Here is an 18227-nt window from a genome sequence, read left to right as displayed (position 1 = left end):
AAATAACATGGAAAATAAAATCAAACTTGTAGTTTTCTTAGTTCATCATATATTATGTAGGAATGAACACAAAATTATGCCAAATGATAATCACTTGCATCAATCTTTTTTTTCACCTGTTTCTGTTTGATTATTTGAAACATTTTTAAAAGTAAATAATAGAAGCAAAGCCTATTCTTGGAGTGGAAGAGCTTGAACAAATTTAGGGTATCAAATTGAATCTTCATCAATTTAATTTGGACAAATATTCTAATTTTCATTTGAAACTTTTGAAGTGTTGCACTCTCATTTAAAAAATCATTGAAGGTTTATGTAATAAATTATAGAGTCATATTTGATATGAAATTAATTGACAAATCCAGCATTAGAGTTACTTTTGAAAAACAGTTAGGGGTGAATCCAGGAAATTGAGTTTAGTTTAGTTTAGAGTTAAAAATTGAATTTATTTTTCCATTAAAGGGAATGTTTGACAACAATGAGTGTACAATTATCTCTAAAGAAATAATAATAATAATTTAGTAGCGTATTTTACAAGTCTAAAAATAAAATGCATTAAAGTTTGGTTTGACAATTTTCTGGCAACTACAGAAATAGTAATAAATACCAATCAGAGTGGCGGGCGGTCTGGTTTCACCAAATTTGGGATCCGAATATAATCCAATTCTTCATTTATTTATTTTAATTTTACTGATACCTTTGCCTAATTTATTGTCTATTTTCATGTCAAATTCGACTCTATTTAAAACTAATTCAAGCGTAAATATTTATGTGTGTATTTTATTTTATTTATTGGCTGAGTTTTAGATCCAATTTAATGTAACACAGTAAGATCATTAAATAAATGGATTTGAATTTTTTTTTTTAAAAAAAAAAATAAATAAAAATAAAATAAATGTAATGAGTCATGTGATGGGTTGTAGGTGACCTAACCAACCTAATCTTAATAATGACTAAGTTATTCAAATTTGGAGAGTTTTTTCCTTTCTCTCTCTCTATATATTTTTTTAGAATATGCTTTTCTTCACGGAGTTGCCCACGTTTCTGCAGCCCTAGTTTGATTTTTGGACAAGAGAAATAAATAAAATAATAATTAACTTTTATTGATTTAGATTCTTTAGTAATCCATAAAATCAAGAAACAATTAGTATATAATATTGTAGATGAAGCGGAAATGATGGAAGCTTACTTTAATTCTTTATTCTTATGCATGTGGTGGCCATGAGACTACTCTATATTTATATTTTTTCTTGACAGAAATATATTAATATTAGTAGCTAATTGGGTCCCACGTGCCCAAATTGGTCAATAGTTTATCACCCATCACGTTTTACTGTCGGAAATTACCGCTAACAAAATAGAGGAAAACGATTTTGTTTTCTCTTTTTGGATAAATTATAAATTTAGCTGACGTGATATGTTTTCAAACTTTTGAAAAATGAATGAAACCACGTGGGTGGTATTGGTTGGTTCATGCATCCTCCGATGTCTTTGTTCCTTGTTTATTTGTTTATTATTAATATTATATATTATAAAGTAAACAATGTGAAGTTTCTATATCCTCAGGCGGCCACGTTCCTGGTGGCCAGTATTAAATTCAAACATAAAGAAAAAGAAGGTATTATATTATAATATAATAAAGAAAGAGATTAGGGAAATAAAGCAAGGTGGTCCGATAATTAACTTTATTCCAACTTGGCCTGAAAGCAGAGTTAGCAAGCTCTCAGAAGGGCTTTCCCTCGATAATTATATCATTTACTTTACTCTCATTATTTTCCCCTTTGTATTACTATTATTACTATTTTTCTTTAATTTCATTTATTATTAAATGCCAAGAAATACATTATCAAACTCAAAACAGAAATTAAAAGTTTGAAAATGTGAAATCAGAGGAAATAATTGAAAGCGTGGGGGTGGAGAATTCTATTTTTGCACACATAATTGAAATCCAAAATCCCATATTCTATTTTATCCGTTTTCAAATTAAATACGTTGTTAGATAAGCTTATTTATTAACTAACAAAAATGAAAATAATAAATAGATAGTGATTGAGAATTAGAATATTAATTGATATAGGATAATTATTAAAAATACTAATTTATCAAGAATAGTTGGTGGCAAAAGAAGATATCCATTTTGTGATGTTCCTTCCACACACACACACAAGTGAAGCATATTATAAAGAGTTGGATCGAGGGTGGGGTCTCCAACTGGGATGAACATGATAATAACTACTACAAACATACTCTCCAATCATCCAATCCTATCTCTAAAGATGCAACCCTTCCCTTCAAAAACCACACATGTTCCCTCCAGAAATGGAAAATATTATATCCAGAACCTTCAAAACACGACCATGGAAGTTCTGAATTTATTGTGGCACACAAGCAAGAGGCGTAAAATTACATAACATCATGCCCTGCTTCACCTCCCAACTCATTCACCCTCCTGCAGTTTCTTCTGATTTCCCCTTGGTTTCCAGTTAAGGGCCTAATGTTTCCCATCTTAATCATGGACACCCGAAATTGTCTAAAGAAGCTTCCTTCTCGGGACCCAAGACGGTTCACAATTTCAATTGTGTCGGCGCCAGGAGTGGAGAACAGCACTTGGTCACTCGTGAGAAGCCCTCGATTGGCTTGAAGGTTGGTGTAGTAGTTTTTGTCAAATGTGTCCGGTGTGGTTGGATCGAAATTCACTCGCGTCTCTCCATCTGTACAAGCTCGCTCCAGCTCCTGCCTGTACGCTGGGTCCAGTGTCGGATCTGGCTGCCCAGTCCCATTGAAGTTGGAGAAACGCCCGCTGAAGAACATGCATCTCGACCGACCGAACGTATGCGCCCCTGAATTTAGAAACCCCACTACGTTAATCAATCCAAATTGGTGTTCTTCATCCTAATGCTCCAGAAAAATTACCAGATAGAGCAACAAGATCAGTGGAATCCAGCCCAAGGGCTTCGAACTTGTTTTTGAGTGGCTCAAGAGTTTCGAACGGACTTGGGAGTTCGTCGGCCCCTGTTCTATTGGCTGTTCTGCTATCTCTTCTTCCAAATAAAACTCTCCAGCTGGGCCCACCTTGCTAAAAACAGAAACCACCCCAATTTTAATATTTTCTTATTAATTTTGAAGCTTGGAGTGGGAATTAGTTATTACCACGTCCACAGATTGTTTAGCGGCCAGAGCTAGGACGTCGGCGCAAGATACGACGCCGGGACATTCGCTTTCAACGGCGGCTTTGATGGCGTCGACAATCTCGAGTCCTTGGATTCCTAAATTTCCTAGTCCGTTGAGTTCACTGTCGATGCCGGGAGCATCCTCTAGCAAAACAGAGGCATCGCAGCCCTGCAAAATCAGCCCCATTGTAAGAACACGGAGACAAAATGTTAAAAGGGGAAACAAAAAAAAGTAATGAAGGATTTGAGTAAGAGTAAGTACTTGGACGAAGCAGTCATGGAAATGGAAGCGGATGAGCTTAGCCCCGGCACGGATGTCGGTTTCAATAGCCCTCTTGACCTCTTGGCGGACAATGTTAGGGAGACGAGGACAAGTTTGGTCGTAGAAGGTCTCGGTGAGTTGGGCATAAGAGGCTCCAAATAAAAGAGCCAGAAAGAAAAGCAAGGCCATTTTTCTCTTGTTTGGAGGAGATGGGTTTGGATTGGTAATGAAACGTAACACAAATGGAGCGTGGTTTTATAGAAAAGATTGGAGATACTTTGTTGATTAATCATAATTTTGAATGAATAGAAGTAAAGCAGGAAAAGGAAAAGGAGTTTGGATTCGGGATGAGTGACCATGGAAACTGGACGACCAACCTCACAGAATCTTAAATGAAGCGGAAGATGCTTTTGATTATAGAAGCATCCCAAATTTGAATGCGTTGTTTTGTTTTCTGAAAGGGAATAGTTTTTGTAGAAGAGAGAGCATATTCTGGAGTCCCCACCCACGTGATAAGAACCACAAACTAAACCCCGCCTAAGGATTTATTCGTATTTATTTACAATAAATAGTTAGGGATGGGAGAACCAAAGTCCTTGTTGGGTGGTCCCCACCTCGGGTTTCCAATTCCTCGTCAATAACCTAAAATATAAACTACAATCAATTAGGTGATGTCTTATCTTTTATTTTCGGACAAACACGACAATAGCAACAAATAATAATAAATAATCAAATCTAAAGGTTTACTTTATTTTTTATTTCATCTTTTGCTTTTTATATTAAATCAAACTAACCATAATGAAATAAGGTAACAATTAAACTGGTAGTTGATACTTTGAGTATCATCTCAGCTTCATTTTAATTTTGATTATATAGTTTTAATTTGAAGTTTGCATTTGGTCCAGCTTTTAACATTGAGTCTCTAATATTCCAGCACAAAACACAAGTGTCATTATTGTTTAAACATATATCATAAGTTTTCATTTGAATTATTTCCTTAGATTTGATTGGTTGATTGGTTGATTGATCGATCTTGAGCCTTAGCCATCGCTATCCGAATAATTGAAGACAAGCCTAGGAGGGCTGCTTTGTGTTGCCTGTTGGGTTGGGTAAGGTTGGGAGTGGGGCACCCAATTTAATTTGATATTAATATCACTTTCCATAACTCATCCTTTAACTATAATAGTATTGCTTAAAGAGTTTTTATTTCTCAAATTTAATCTTTAAATTCAGTTAAATTATTCTTAAGGTTTTAAGTTGTAAATGTCACGCCTTTAAAGAATGATTTTAACGAATCAACTTATAATATGACAGTGGAAGGATTTGAGATTGCTTTTGGAAGGTATAAATAAGAATATATAATATTTTAATTTAAAATATATGATGTGTTGGAAAAAAAAAATTTGAATATTAGCGGTAAAGGCCCAAGTTCACCGCTTACCAATATTGTTGTTTTTTAGACTTCTTCTCAAGGTTTTTAAAACGCTTCTCCAATCGATATGAGATCTTCACAATCCATCGATGTGTTAGAAAAAAAAAAGAATGTTTCATTATCCTCTCCAACAGATGTATTATCTTAGAGTCCACCCTCCTTTGGGCCTAGCTTACTCGCTGACACTTGTTTCCTTCTTCAATTAATGTGGGACCCCTCCAATCTACCCCTTTCGCGGCCCAACGTCCTTGTTCACACACCGTCTCGTGTCTACCCACTTTCGGGGATCAATTTCTTCGCTGGCACATTGCTCGGTGTCTGGGCTCTAATACCGTTTATAATAGTCCAAGCTCACCACTAGTAGATATTATCCTATATTGGCTTTCTCTCCAAGTTTTTAAAATGTGGGGAGGTTTCTTACTGTTATCATCATTAGTTTACGATGGGTTGATAGTAATTAAATTGATACATGAGTCATGAGTGGGCAATAGAGATGTGTTAATACTTTTGTGAGTCACTAATCTCTTAGGTGGAACACTAAACTTAAAAGTTAAACCACAATCCTTTCCAGTTTAGACACACACGACAACAGAAATAAAAACAAAGTGGAAGCTTTGTTCTTAGGGACAGACAAAATCTAAGACGAGGAACATCAAGTTACATAATGTCATAGGCCTTCACCGGGTTGACCCTCCTACAGTTTTGTCTGATTTCTGATCTGATGCCGGGGGGCGGCTTCAGATTCCCCATTTTGATCATGGATTTCACAAATTGGGTAAAGAAGGCAACCTCGTTAGCGGCGAAATTTTTGACGATGGCCTTGGTATCAGCCTTGGGGGTGGAGAAGAGCTCTTGGTCACTTTGGAGAAGCCCCTTCAGGTTTATGAGATTGGTATAGTAGGCTTTGTCGAATTTGGTTGGCGTTATGGGGTCGAAATTCACTCGTGTTTGTTGGGTCGTGCAGAGCCGTCGAAGCTGCTCCCTGTAAACAGGGTTTAGCGTTGGGTCGGGTATTCCGGTGTTGTTGAAGTTGTCGAAGCGACCGGTGAAGAAGAAACATCTCGCTCGCCCGAACGTGTGTGCTCCTGATAGAGCCACAAGATCCGTAGAATCAAGCCCCTGTGCCGCAAACTTGCGTTTGAGCCCGACTAGAGTTTCGGAGGGACCAGGAAGGTTTGAGGTTCCGGTTCTATTGGCTATCCTGCTGTCTTTTCTTCCCAGCGGAACTACCCAAATTGGCCCTCCCGACTGCAATCAATTGTTATTACCATACCGTAAGTTAACATTAATTAACCACAAAGACACCACCGGTAAGTATTGATTAATTACCAAGAAAACAGAGATTTGTGAGGAAATGGCTAAGATGTCAAATTGGCCCTCCCGACTGCAATCAATTGTTATTACCATACCGTAAGTTAACATTAATTAACCACAAAGACACCACCGGTAAGTATTGATTAATTACCAAGAAAACAGAGATTTGTGAGGAAATGGCTAAGATGTCAAATTGGCCCTCCCGACTGCAATCAATTGTTATTACCATACCGTAAGTTAACATTAATTAACCACAAAGACACCACCGGTAAGTATTGATTAATTACCAAGAAAACAGAGATTTGTGAGGAAATGGCTAAGATGTCAAATTGGCCCTCCCGACTGCAATCAATTGTTATTACCATACCGTAAGTTAACATTAATTAACCACAAAGACACCACCGGTAAGTATTGATTAATTACCAAGAAAACAGAGATTTGTGAGGAAATGGCTAAGATGTCAAATTGGCCCTCCCGACTGCAATCAATTGTTATTACCATACCGTAAGTTAACATTAATTAACCACAAAGACACCACCGGTAAGTATTGATTAATTACCAAGAAAACAGAGATTTGTGAGGAAATGGCTAAGATGTCAAATTGGCCCTCCCGACTGCAATCAATTGTTATTACCATACCGTAAGTTAACATTAATTAACCACAAAGACACCACCGGTAAGTATTGATTAATTACCAAGAAAACAGAGATTTGTGAGGAAATGGCTAAGATGTCAAATTGGCCCTCCCGACTGCAATCAATTGTTATTACCATACCGTAAGTTAACATTAATTAACCACAAAGACACCACCGGTAAGTATTGATTAATTACCAAGAAAACAGAGATTTGTGAGGAAATGGCTAAGATGTCAAATTGGCCCTCCCGACTGCAATCAATTGTTATTACCATACCGTAAGTTAACATTAATTAACCACAAAGACACCACCGGTAAGTATTGATTAATTACCAAGAAAACAGAGATTTGTGAGGAAATGGCTAAGATGTCAAATTGGCCCTCCCGACTGCAATCAATTGTTATTACCATACCGTAAGTTAACATTAATTAACCACAAAGACACCACCGGTAAGTATTGATTAATTACCAAGAAAACAGAGATTTGTGAGGAAATGGCTAAGATGTCAAATTGGCCCTCCCGACTGCAATCAATTGTTATTACCATACCGTAAGTTAACATTAATTAACCACAAAGACACCACCGGTAAGTATTGATTAATTACCAAGAAAACAGAGATTTGTGAGGAAATGGCTAAGATGTCAAATTGGCCCTCCCGACTGCAATCAATTGTTATTACCATACCGTAAGTTAACATTAATTAACCACAAAGACACCACCGGTAAGTATTGATTAATTACCAAGAAAACAGAGATTTGTGAGGAAATGGCTAAGATGTCAAATTGGCCCTCCCGACTGCAATCAATTGTTATTACCATACCGTAAGTTAACATTAATTAACCACAAAGACACCACCGGTAAGTATTGATTAATTACCAAGAAAACAGAGATTTGTGAGGAAATGGCTAAGATGTCAAATTGGCCCTCCCGACTGCAATCAATTGTTATTACCATACCGTAAGTTAACATTAATTAACCACAAAGACACCACCGGTAAGTATTGATTAATTACCAAGAAAACAGAGATTTGTGAGGAAATGGCTAAGATGTCAAATTGGCCCTCCCGACTGCAATCAATTGTTATTACCATACCGTAAGTTAACATTAATTAACCACAAAGACACCACCGGTAAGTATTGATTAATTACCAAGAAAACAGAGATTTGTGAGGAAATGGCTAAGATGTCAAATTGGCCCTCCCGACTGCAATCAATTGTTATTACCATACCGTAAGTTAACATTAATTAACCACAAAGACACCACCGGTAAGTATTGATTAATTACCAAGAAAACAGAGATTTGTGAGGAAATGGCTAAGATGTCAAATTGGCCCTCCCGACTGCAATCAATTGTTATTACCATACCGTAAGTTAACATTAATTAACCACAAAGACACCACCGGTAAGTATTGATTAATTACCAAGAAAACAGAGATTTGTGAGGAAATGGCTAAGATGTCAAATTGGCCCTCCCGACTGCAATCAATTGTTATTACCATACCGTAAGTTAACATTAATTAACCACAAAGACACCACCGGTAAGTATTGATTAATTACCAAGAAAACAGAGATTTGTGAGGAAATGGCTAAGATGTCAAATTGGCCCTCCCGACTGCAATCAATTGTTATTACCATACCGTAAGTTAACATTAATTAACCACAAAGACACCACCGGTAAGTATTGATTAATTACCAAGAAAACAGAGATTTGTGAGGAAATGGCTAAGATGTCAAATTGGCCCTCCCGACTGCAATCAATTGTTATTACCATACCGTAAGTTAACATTAATTAACCACAAAGACACCACCGGTAAGTATTGATTAATTACCAAGAAAACAGAGATTTGTGAGGAAATGGCTAAGATGTCAAATTGGCCCTCCCGACTGCAATCAATTGTTATTACCATACCGTAAGTTAACATTAATTAACCACAAAGACACCACCGGTAAGTATTGATTAATTACCAAGAAAACAGAGATTTGTGAGGAAATGGCTAAGATGTCAAATTGGCCCTCCCGACTGCAATCAATTGTTATTACCATACCGTAAGTTAACATTAATTAACCACAAAGACACCACCGGTAAGTATTGATTAATTACCAAGAAAACAGAGATTTGTGAGGAAATGGCTAAGATGTCAAATTGGCCCTCCCGACTGCAATCAATTGTTATTACCATACCGTAAGTTAACATTAATTAACCACAAAGACACCACCGGTAAGTATTGATTAATTACCAAGAAAACAGAGATTTGTGAGGAAATGGCTAAGATGTCAAATTGGCCCTCCCGACTGCAATCAATTGTTATTACCATACCGTAAGTTAACATTAATTAACCACAAAGACACCACCGGTAAGTATTGATTAATTACCAAGAAAACAGAGATTTGTGAGGAAATGGCTAAGATGTCAAATTGGCCCTCCCGACTGCAATCAATTGTTATTACCATACCGTAAGTTAACATTAATTAACCACAAAGACACCACCGGTAAGTATTGATTAATTACCAAGAAAACAGAGATTTGTGAGGAAATGGCTAAGATGTCAAATTGGCCCTCCCGACTGCAATCAATTGTTATTACCATACCGTAAGTTAACATTAATTAACCACAAAGACACCACCGGTAAGTATTGATTAATTACCAAGAAAACAGAGATTTGTGAGGAAATGGCTAAGATGTCAAATTGGCCCTCCCGACTGCAATCAATTGTTATTACCATACCGTAAGTTAACATTAATTAACCACAAAGACACCACCGGTAAGTATTGATTAATTACCAAGAAAACAGAGATTTGTGAGGAAATGGCTAAGATGTCAAATTGGCCCTCCCGACTGCAATCAATTGTTATTACCATACCGTAAGTTAACATTAATTAACCACAAAGACACCACCGGTAAGTATTGATTAATTACCAAGAAAACAGAGATTTGTGAGGAAATGGCTAAGATGTCAAATTGGCCCTCCCGACTGCAATCAATTGTTATTACCATACCGTAAGTTAACATTAATTAACCACAAAGACACCACCGGTAAGTATTGATTAATTACCAAGAAAACAGAGATTTGTGAGGAAATGGCTAAGATGTCAAATTGGCCCTCCCGACTGCAATCAATTGTTATTACCATACCGTAAGTTAACATTAATTAACCACAAAGACACCACCGGTAAGTATTGATTAATTACCAAGAAAACAGAGATTTGTGAGGAAATGGCTAAGATGTCGGCGCAGGAAACAACGCCTGGGCAAGCGCTTTCAACCGCTGATTTAATGTTGTCCACGATGTCCAGCCCTTGGATCCCACCGTTTGGTGGTCCGTTTAATTCGCTATCGATGACGCCCGGCACGTCCTCCAATAGCACAGACCCATCACACCCCTGCACACGACCAGACAAATCCATATATATGTATATATCATCCATGCATGTATTCAATTCTAAGGTAGAAATGTAAAATTAAATTACATTGACGAAGCAATCATGAAAATGGAGGCGAATGAGCTTGGCAGCTGCTCGGTCGTCAGTTTGTAGAGCTTGGGCAACCACGTTGGCAACAACGAAAGGCAGCTGAGGGCATGTTTTGGCGTGGAAGAAAGGGCTAAGGTGGGCGTGAGAAGCTCGTAGCATCAAAGCCGCCACAACAAGGAAGGGTGCGAGTTTAGTGGGAGCCATGTTTGAGAAGAAGTGGGTTTTGGGTTTATGAAGAAGCTGTGCGATGGGAAGTTGCTTTTATACACACCCATGAGCTTCTAATACATACAAGTTGCGATTAATAATAAACCAACCATACCGTATTAAATATCAAAATTTGGGTTATATTCATCTATCTCTCCATTAAATCATTTCTGAGTTCATATACTTTATGGACATCACATGACATTGTGCACATATCAGCATTCATATACTTTAAATTACAAGCTTGTTGTGTGATTTACATTTATATATATACCCAAATGTATGTTTTTTTTTTCAATTTTATAAAAACACCCTTATCCACACGAGAGAAGACTTTCGTGCTTATATTTTATAAAAATAAAAATTTGAGAATTTCGAATAAACTAGGACATATTATTGATAGTTGTAAATAAAAACTGAAGAGTGTCGTGTATAGGATGTTCCTGTCATGTTTGTTCAAAACGTGTTGTCAATACAGGAATGTATGACCTGTCACCAAAATCATATCCCAAAATATCATATCCCAAAATGTATTAGGGGATGTAACTAGCTGTTAATTCTTCATATCCTAGTTATATGCTATTAAAATTGTTGTTGTTTGCCTACTCAAAGCTTATAATATTGTTTTTTTATTTTATTTTTTATTTTTTTATTTTTTAATTTCAACGTATTTTCTTGCTCACAATTGCTAAAACATTTCTTGATGGAGAGCGTGGAAGAAAGGTGAAGGCTGCCACGAAAGATCCATAGGTTGCTTCTTTTTCCCACTAATTTAAAAAAAAAAAAATATTTTAGTTTGTTGGTTTTCAATTTATTTTAATATGATATGTTCAAACAATTTAATTTAACTTAATATATTTCATCTCCATTACAAATTTGACTTTCATAATTTAGTGTAATTTTAAATTCATTTCATACGTATCAAATTTACTATTAATTTCATGATTTAAATTTATTCTAAATTTGAGTTCAAATTATAAGAATAAATTAGGACTTTTAAATTTATTAGACAAAATTTATAATCTAACATTTAGTTTATATTGATCTTTCAATCATTATTTATAATAACGTGGTTTGTCATTCAAATACATCACCATGATATAAATATATCCTTCATTTTAAAATATAAAAAATATTAAGAGTTACAGTAATGTTTATCCATATTAGAATTGTTTAAATAAGATGATAGTTAGTTGGAGTTGATTGATATATTTTAAAAATATTATTTTTTTTTATTATTATAAATAATTAAATAGATGAAAATTTTACTTAAAAATACATCAATACAAAGATTACATTTGTATATGATACATATTAGAATCGTTTGTGGATCTAATTTCTTGAATGTCATAAACTTACATGGAGATGGAGAACACGCGCCTACAATTTAACCTAATTTCTCCCGCGGGTGCAATTAAAGGTTCAAGCGAATTGAGCAAAGAAGTCAGACTGATTGGTGGCAAAACGGTTGACGGCGGCGATGGTTTCGGCCCCTTCGGTGGAGAAGAGCTCTTGATCAGATTGGAGAAGACCTCGATTGCCGACCAAATCGGTGTAATATGCGTTGTCGAAATCGTCCGGCGAGGCGACGTCAGGTGCGATACGGTTGTTTCCGTCGCCGGTGGGACAAGCGATGATGAGTGCGTCCCGATATGTGGGGTCAAGGGTTGGGTCGGGACTTGCAGTGCCATTGAAATTGCTTAGCCGCCCGCTGAAGAATACGCATGTTGACCTACCGAACGTATGCGCTCCTAGTTTTTATAACGGACAACCTCAATAATCAATATACTTCGTAATAAGGCTCTGGCGTCCTCCTCTGTTGACCAATTTTTCATTTTCATCCTTTATTTTCTATAAAAAGAACTATTTATTTGGATAGTTGGCAATTATTGTTCAAAAATGAAATAATTTGCATAAATTTATACCCTTGACCTATTCAATTGATGAAAATAAGGAAATAAAAGGATGATAAATTTGTCTTGTTTTGTTTACCATATTAGATAGAAAATAATATTATTTTTACTTTTAAAAAGTTCAAAAATTAGAATATACATGGGTTCAAAATGAGAGTGTATTAGGACCAAAATATTGGGAAGTTTAAGATTGAAATGATATTAAAAAATTAATGGTTGTTGTGTTTTATGCTTAATTTGGCTCTACTAAATTAAGAATCAATTGCCTAGAAATGTGTATATGCATCATTTGACAATGATATGATATCCACCCAATTGTTTAGCAATTGGTCCTATAATTTCCTCAATCATTTCTATCGTTATTTTATATCTATTTTATACTAATCTTTTCTAAAATATATTATTTTTTAGTTAAATAAATAAAAGAGCAAAATTGCAGAAGGTTGGTGTGAACTTGAATAAAAACAAATACATAGTTGGTCTGAACTTTGGATTCATTCATTTTATAATAATTACAAAAAAGGCTGAATTAAATTGCAGAAAACCATACATTAATACCTAACCTAAGTTTGTCAGTTCTACTAAAGTAATTGAATCATGTCTGCTGGCCAAAATATTAAAACAAATGAAACATTTTGGATTACTCATGGAACTGCTCCCTTTGAAATCAAACATGAGTGGATTGACCTTATTTATTTATTTTAATGTCATACAACTTTGTTCTTACTCTACCTCTCTTCTTCGGTTAGTATACTTAAAACGTGTAAATTGATTTTAAGGAGAGTGAAAATTAAAGTGGGTAATCTTACTTGTAGGTGCCCAATATGTGCTACCATTGAGTGGGGGAATCCTTTTGTGGTGCTTTGAGCTGCATCGCTTGAGAACAGAATTTGGGTTGAGCAAGTTCTTGTGGTAATGGTTGTCATATAGATCAGTAGAGTTTCTGTCGATAACAGTGGACTTGTTTGTTGCCGTCGTCGATGAGAGGCCACAAAGCATGCAGAACCAAGGATCGAACACAAAAGCCTTGAGAGTTGAACTAAAGAAGAAGCAGAGTTGATTAAGAAACATCAGCCGTTTCCAACGAGAAAGATTATAATGAAAACATCACTCAGAAATATGTAACAAGAAGCTGAAACACTGACGATAGAATTCCAAGAAAACGCCTCTTCAGGGAAGTGGCTTACATTTACAAAAAATTAATCACTTGCGCAACCACTTCTCTCGAAGGAAGTGGCTTCCATTTACACAACACTAGCCACTTATGCAAGCACTTCTCTCAAAGTAGGCCTATAGTTAACAACAGTCATTTCCTGACACAGAATTCTCCGTTGATTCTTCACACCCTTCCTTTACATCTATAACTCTATTCTGCTCTATTCTGCTCTTCTTCATCATTGGCCACGGTTTCGTTTCCAATCCCCGAATCCGAGTGCAAAGTATTACCCAGTTTTTCATCCATGTCCTCGCATTCATTGACCTTCCCCGAAACAAGTTGACCCTTCATTTCTTCATCTTTTGCTACACTGACTTCCGGAAGGTGTTCATCTGATTCCTTCACCATTTCATCATTCACTGTCAATTTCTCATCAACCACTTTCCCTTTTGTAAAATCTTCCCCTACACATTTTTCCCCACCCTCAATCTCTAAGACTTCTTCATCGTCCTCCTTAGAATCAATATCAACATCTTGGTTTGGTGTAATTTCAGATACATACTCCATCTCCAACCCTCCATCGCTTTCATTCTCAGATACGTTCTCCACTACCTCCTCATGCACATCGTCAATAGCTGGGTTTTGTCCTTCAAGAAGTTGCAACTTCCTCCTCAAGTCAACAAGCTCTCTCTCCATAAGAAAAAGTCTCTCCTTCAGTGTCAAGTTCTCCTCCTCCAACTGAGCTATATGGCTATCCTGATCATCGACCCTATTTTCCAAACAGTTATTATACTCTACTCCATAGTTCTGGTATATCATTTCAAATCGACTCAAGTCATGGTCCAATCTACGTTCTACCTCCAGATGTTCCTCTACATCACTATCACTCGACCCGCCACCACCGTCCTCTTCCTCCTCCTCCTGCACTTCCGCCCTATTCTCAGACCCTCGAAGCCTTATCAACCCTTTCATTGATCCATAACCATCAACACCCCATTCCTCCTTGGCCATATCACCCAACGCCTCCCTTGAAGGGGAGAACATTGGAGTAGGAAGCACAGTTGGTGTTACAGGACTAGGGGACACAAGCGAAGCGATCCCACCAGACTTCTTTGCACGAATTATAAAAGACGTGGTATTTCGAGGCGCATAAGGTGCAAACCTGTTACCAAACTTCTTTTTTGAGTAAAATTTTCGAGCTCTTATACGATTTTGAGACTGCAGCTCTTGAAGACTTGGAGGTTGATATCCTCCAGCATTATTTGGACCACTTATGGAACCCGGTAAAGGTTTTTCCATTCTCCTATTGTTTATCCTTTTGTCACTAATGCCTTTTCCCTTCCAATTGCCTCGCCCTGACCTCGATTGTTTCATATTTCCATAGTTAGGCTTAGGGAAGTTGCGGTACTTCTTGTTAGGATCCAAAGGGGCCTGCGGGTGTGCCCATACCTTATAATTGCTACTCATCATAGGCGGCAGAGAGTGACCCATGATCATTTGGGACTGCTGCATGGCCTGAGGCTGCGGCAAAATATTTGCCTGGTTGATGGCCTGAGACTGAGACATTATCTGAGAATGGTTCATGAGCTGGCTTTGGTTCAGAAACGGAGGTTGATTAATGACCTGTGGCTGGTTCATGACTTGAGACTGATTGATTACGTGAGGATGGTTTGCCATCTGCGGATGGCTCATACTAATCATTTCTGTATCATATCTTAAATGAAGATTTGTGATCTTCGGTCTATCCTGTAAAAAAAATGGAAAGGCAGTTAGGAAATCGTTTTGCATGACTTTCTCTACGAAAAAAAAGTTTAGTTAATATTAAAATTTTATTTCCTTTTTCTTTTCAAATTTGCTACGACTTAAATTAGTTTTACCTTAAAAAATCATGGATTTATTTTAAAACAAGTTGGAACTGGTGATTTTAGAACTCCAAGTCATTCAACTATAATTCTTAAAACAATTCTCAAGAGAAAAGCATGAATTTGTTTATCATCAAACAAACAACTCAAAATAGTACCTGTTCATCGTCCTCTCCCATGGGTATAGGGTAAATGCGTAAACAATTTCAGATACAATCAAAAGAAGCAGAACAATCTGAAATCAAGAGAAGGCAATTAAAAAGTTAAACCATATAATTTGAGTAAACTACTCCACATACAAAAATATAAAAGAAATTACCAAATGAAAATAAAAAGTAACAAACAGGACAAGAGGGCAAAATAGAAGAAACAAACTCCAAAGTAGTGGTTCTAAATAGAGAAAATTTAACCGAGGGTTTGAAATGGGGAAGGAAAGAATTTTAGAGAGAGGATCAGCGTCCAACCCTTGCAGATAACGGAGAGCGAAGGAAACACGAGGACTGTTAAAACATGTGCCATTACCTCCTCTGTTCTAAGCTCTCACTTGGTAATCAGCACATTAGGAAGTGGTTTTCCTGTCAATTGAACTAGAGCACCTCTCTAGTTTCAAAGGCCACCTTATGCATACTAAGAAGTGAATTAAATATTTAGTAAAAAAAATTGCTTTCCCAACACTTGAATTTTTTACAAACTTTATTGATATGAAGATTTCATTTTTTTAACCTGATCGGTGTAGTTTGAGCTACAATTGTTTAGCCACCAAAATATCACTTCGAAGAAGTAAACACTCCGTTTTGATCATCACATGTAAGAGCAAATATATCTACTATGGATAGTTAAAAATACAGGGCGTGACCTACTTACATTTGGCTCTTCAAATACCCAATAACAAAGCTAAAATTTCTTAGCTTCCTATTTTCGGTAAGAAGTGGTGCTACTGAAGTCTTCTCTCAAAAAAAAAAAAAAAAAAAAAAAAAAAAAAAAAAAAAAAAAAATTTGCAACAAAGAAGTTGTGGGTTCCGCAACTTATCACAATTTGAAATATGAAACAATATAATTGTTAACCATAATTTGACAGAAATTGAATCCATTGGACGAGTGAGAGTTCCTGGTTTCATTTGAGAAAAGAGAAACACTTCAACTCATGCTCAAGTTGTTTGTATCATTCGAGTGCATAACTTTTTAAAATCCTCTTTATAAGTGACATTTGAAGGTTTGAGCTATATTGTTCAAGACAGAGGGAGAGAGAGAGAGAGAGATTTATGATAAACCGAACTAACTGACCATACATCATTTTGGTCTCTAGATTCTTCCCGCTTATTTGTGAAATCCCAATCAAGAGACTTGCCCTCTTCTTCCCCTTTGAATAAGGAGCTTTTTGCAGCTTTATGGAAGTCCAAAAGTACAAAGAGAATCAATATACTCTTGTGGATTATTATAAACAGTAGTCTACTTCTATTCAAAGGAAACTTCCATTCAACTATCTCATGCTTTCGGTTTGCTCTCTTTGTTCGTTGGATGGTGATGATCTCAATCAGGTATTATTCAGATGTTCTTATCCTATGCTCGACACCTGTGGCTTTCTTGGAAACGAAAACTACAAAACATCTACACTGAGATTATTTTGGAAACAAAAACCAAAAGGTCATCTGAAAATTTTGAGCTTGGGGGGATCTTCACATTTTCTAGCATAAAAAACCTTTGGAGCTTGATTTAAAGCGACAGTGTAATTATTTGAGGTTTCGTGGCGATTATGTTTGTGAGGCAAAAAGTGAAGGAGAAGAGTAAAAGCTATGATTAGAAGTAGCAGTAAAGCTGAAATGTAAGAACACCGTTTTAAATATGTTTTATTTGATAGAACGATCTTGAATCCGGTGCACTAGGAGTGTGGAGAAGGAACATAATCACTGAAGGATTTAGAAAAGGACATTAAAGTTGTGCCAAATTGAGATCGCAAGAGGACTGAAAAAGGAATTTGGAAACTTAAATTGCCACTAGTTTCCCTCAAACTCTGTCTAATCTGATTAGAATAAACTTTGAAATAAATAGCAGATTCAAGTTCGAACGGGAGAACAAAATCCACTAATTAATTGATCAATCGATGAACTGGATGTTATGTAGGAAGATGTCGAAAGTAACTAGGAGTGGACTGAGAGAATCTATCGATCTCACACTGGCGGAAGAGGAATAAAGTAAAAAAAAAAAAAAAAGGCAAGGAAAAAAGAAGGAGAAATGAAAAAAAGTACCGAAGAAATATACAGTCGATCCACACATAGTTCAATAAGCCAGAAATCAGAACCGAATAAAAAACAAAATCAGGCGAAAAACAATCACAATCAGAAATGCAAGATGAACTATATTAAGCGACTAAAGAAGGAGAAAACCTGTTAAAGCAAACCTAGTAGATTACTAACCTCGGACCAGCAAGAAACGGTGGCCGGAAACGCGTCAGGAGTGGAATGTCCTTGAAGATGATGGTGAGAAGGAAACGATCTAGGGCTGAGAATTGTGTTCTTAAGTTGGGGGCAATTTTGGTATTTTCAGAGGTGAATAGAGCTTGAGAGACCGCGTCTAGGCAACGAAAGGGCGCGCGTGTAAACTAAATTTAGGGGCAATTTTAGGGGTAATTTTGGTATTTCGTCTCAATCGTCGGTTTGTAGCGGTTGAGATAGAAGAAAGGGCTCAGCTGGGCGCGGGAGGTTTACAGCGTCAAAGCTACCGACCACAACAAAAGTAGCAAGTTTTGAGAAAATTTCTACTACTGTATGTATGTATATATAAAAAAATTAATAATAATTACGTGTCAAAT

At 36.4% G+C, this 18227-nt stretch overlaps 3 protein-coding genes and 1 non-coding gene across 4 annotated transcripts; all 4 read right to left on the bottom strand.

The window, feature by feature from the left end:
• Window positions 1–2109: 2109 nt before the first annotated feature.
• Window positions 2110–3893, bottom strand: LOC111777736 (peroxidase 2). The gene is made up of 4 exons (XM_023657451.2): window positions 3430–3893; window positions 3148–3336; window positions 2911–3073; window positions 2110–2837 (listed from the first exon to the last, which is right to left on the bottom strand). The coding sequence occupies exons 1-4, from the start codon at window positions 3616–3618 to the stop codon at window positions 2401–2403; spliced, it is 978 nt and encodes a 325-aa protein (XP_023513219.2). The 5' UTR covers window positions 3619–3893; the 3' UTR covers window positions 2110–2400.
• A 1449-nt stretch (window positions 3894–5342) lies between these two features.
• On the bottom strand, window positions 5343–10541 carry LOC111777641 (peroxidase 2-like). The gene is made up of 3 exons (XM_023657327.2): window positions 10278–10541; window positions 9999–10190; window positions 5343–6109 (listed from the first exon to the last, which is right to left on the bottom strand). Exons 1-3 carry the CDS (start codon window positions 10482–10484, stop codon window positions 5519–5521), a joined length of 990 nt encoding a protein of 329 aa, XP_023513095.1. The 5' UTR covers window positions 10485–10541; the 3' UTR covers window positions 5343–5518.
• Window positions 10542–11909: 1368 nt separating this feature from the next.
• LOC111777089 (peroxidase 15-like) lies at window positions 11910–13471 on the bottom strand. The gene is made up of 2 exons (XM_023656526.2): window positions 13210–13471; window positions 11910–12238 (listed from the first exon to the last, which is right to left on the bottom strand). Exons 1-2 carry the CDS (start codon window positions 13469–13471, stop codon window positions 11910–11912), a joined length of 591 nt encoding a protein of 196 aa, XP_023512294.1.
• LOC111777577 (uncharacterized) lies at window positions 13435–17993 on the bottom strand. The gene is made up of 3 exons (XR_015412195.1): window positions 17833–17993; window positions 15577–15653; window positions 13435–15302 (listed from the first exon to the last, which is right to left on the bottom strand). It is a non-coding gene; the product is annotated as an uncharacterized LOC111777577 (transcript).
• Between the last annotated feature and the right edge of the window lie 234 nt (window positions 17994–18227).

Source organism: Cucurbita pepo, chromosome 16 (genome assembly GCF_057944985.1).
Source record: "Cucurbita pepo subsp. pepo isolate OVF chromosome 16, ASM5794498v1, whole genome shotgun sequence".
In the NCBI taxonomy this organism is placed as follows: Eukaryota; Viridiplantae; Streptophyta; class Magnoliopsida; order Cucurbitales; family Cucurbitaceae; genus Cucurbita; species Cucurbita pepo.
Note: the sequence above shows the minus strand (reverse complement) of the source record. Positions and strands in the feature narration are given on the sequence as shown.

Coding starts and splice junctions, on each gene's coding strand:
- LOC111777736 (XM_023657451.2), bottom strand. CDS start 3,618: ATGGCCTTGCTTTTCTTTCTGGCTCTTTTATTTGGAGCCTCTTATGCC. Junction 3,337..3,429: donor TCCATGACTGCTTCGTCCAA/GTACTTACTCTT, acceptor CTGATTTTGCAG/GGCTGCGATGCCTCTGTTTT. Junction 3,074..3,147: donor CTAAACAATCTGTGGACGTG/GTAATAACTAAT, acceptor TTCTGTTTTTAG/CAAGGTGGGCCCAGCTGGAG.
- LOC111777641 (XM_023657327.2), bottom strand. CDS start 10,484: ATGGCTCCCACTAAACTCGCACCCTTCCTTGTTGTGGCGGCTTTGATG. Junction 10,191..10,277: donor TTCATGATTGCTTCGTCAAT/GTAATTTAATTT, acceptor GGTCGTGTGCAG/GGGTGTGATGGGTCTGTGCT. Junction 6,110..9,998: donor CACAAATCTCTGTTTTCTTG/GTAATTAATCAA, acceptor AATTGATTGCAG/TCGGGAGGGCCAATTTGGGT.
- LOC111777089 (XM_023656526.2), bottom strand. CDS start 13,471: ATGTTTCTTAATCAACTCTGCTTCTTCTTTAGTTCAACTCTCAAGGCT. Junction 12,239..13,209: donor CACATATTGGGCACCTACAA/GTAAGATTACCC, acceptor TATAAAAACTAG/GAGCGCATACGTTCGGTAGG.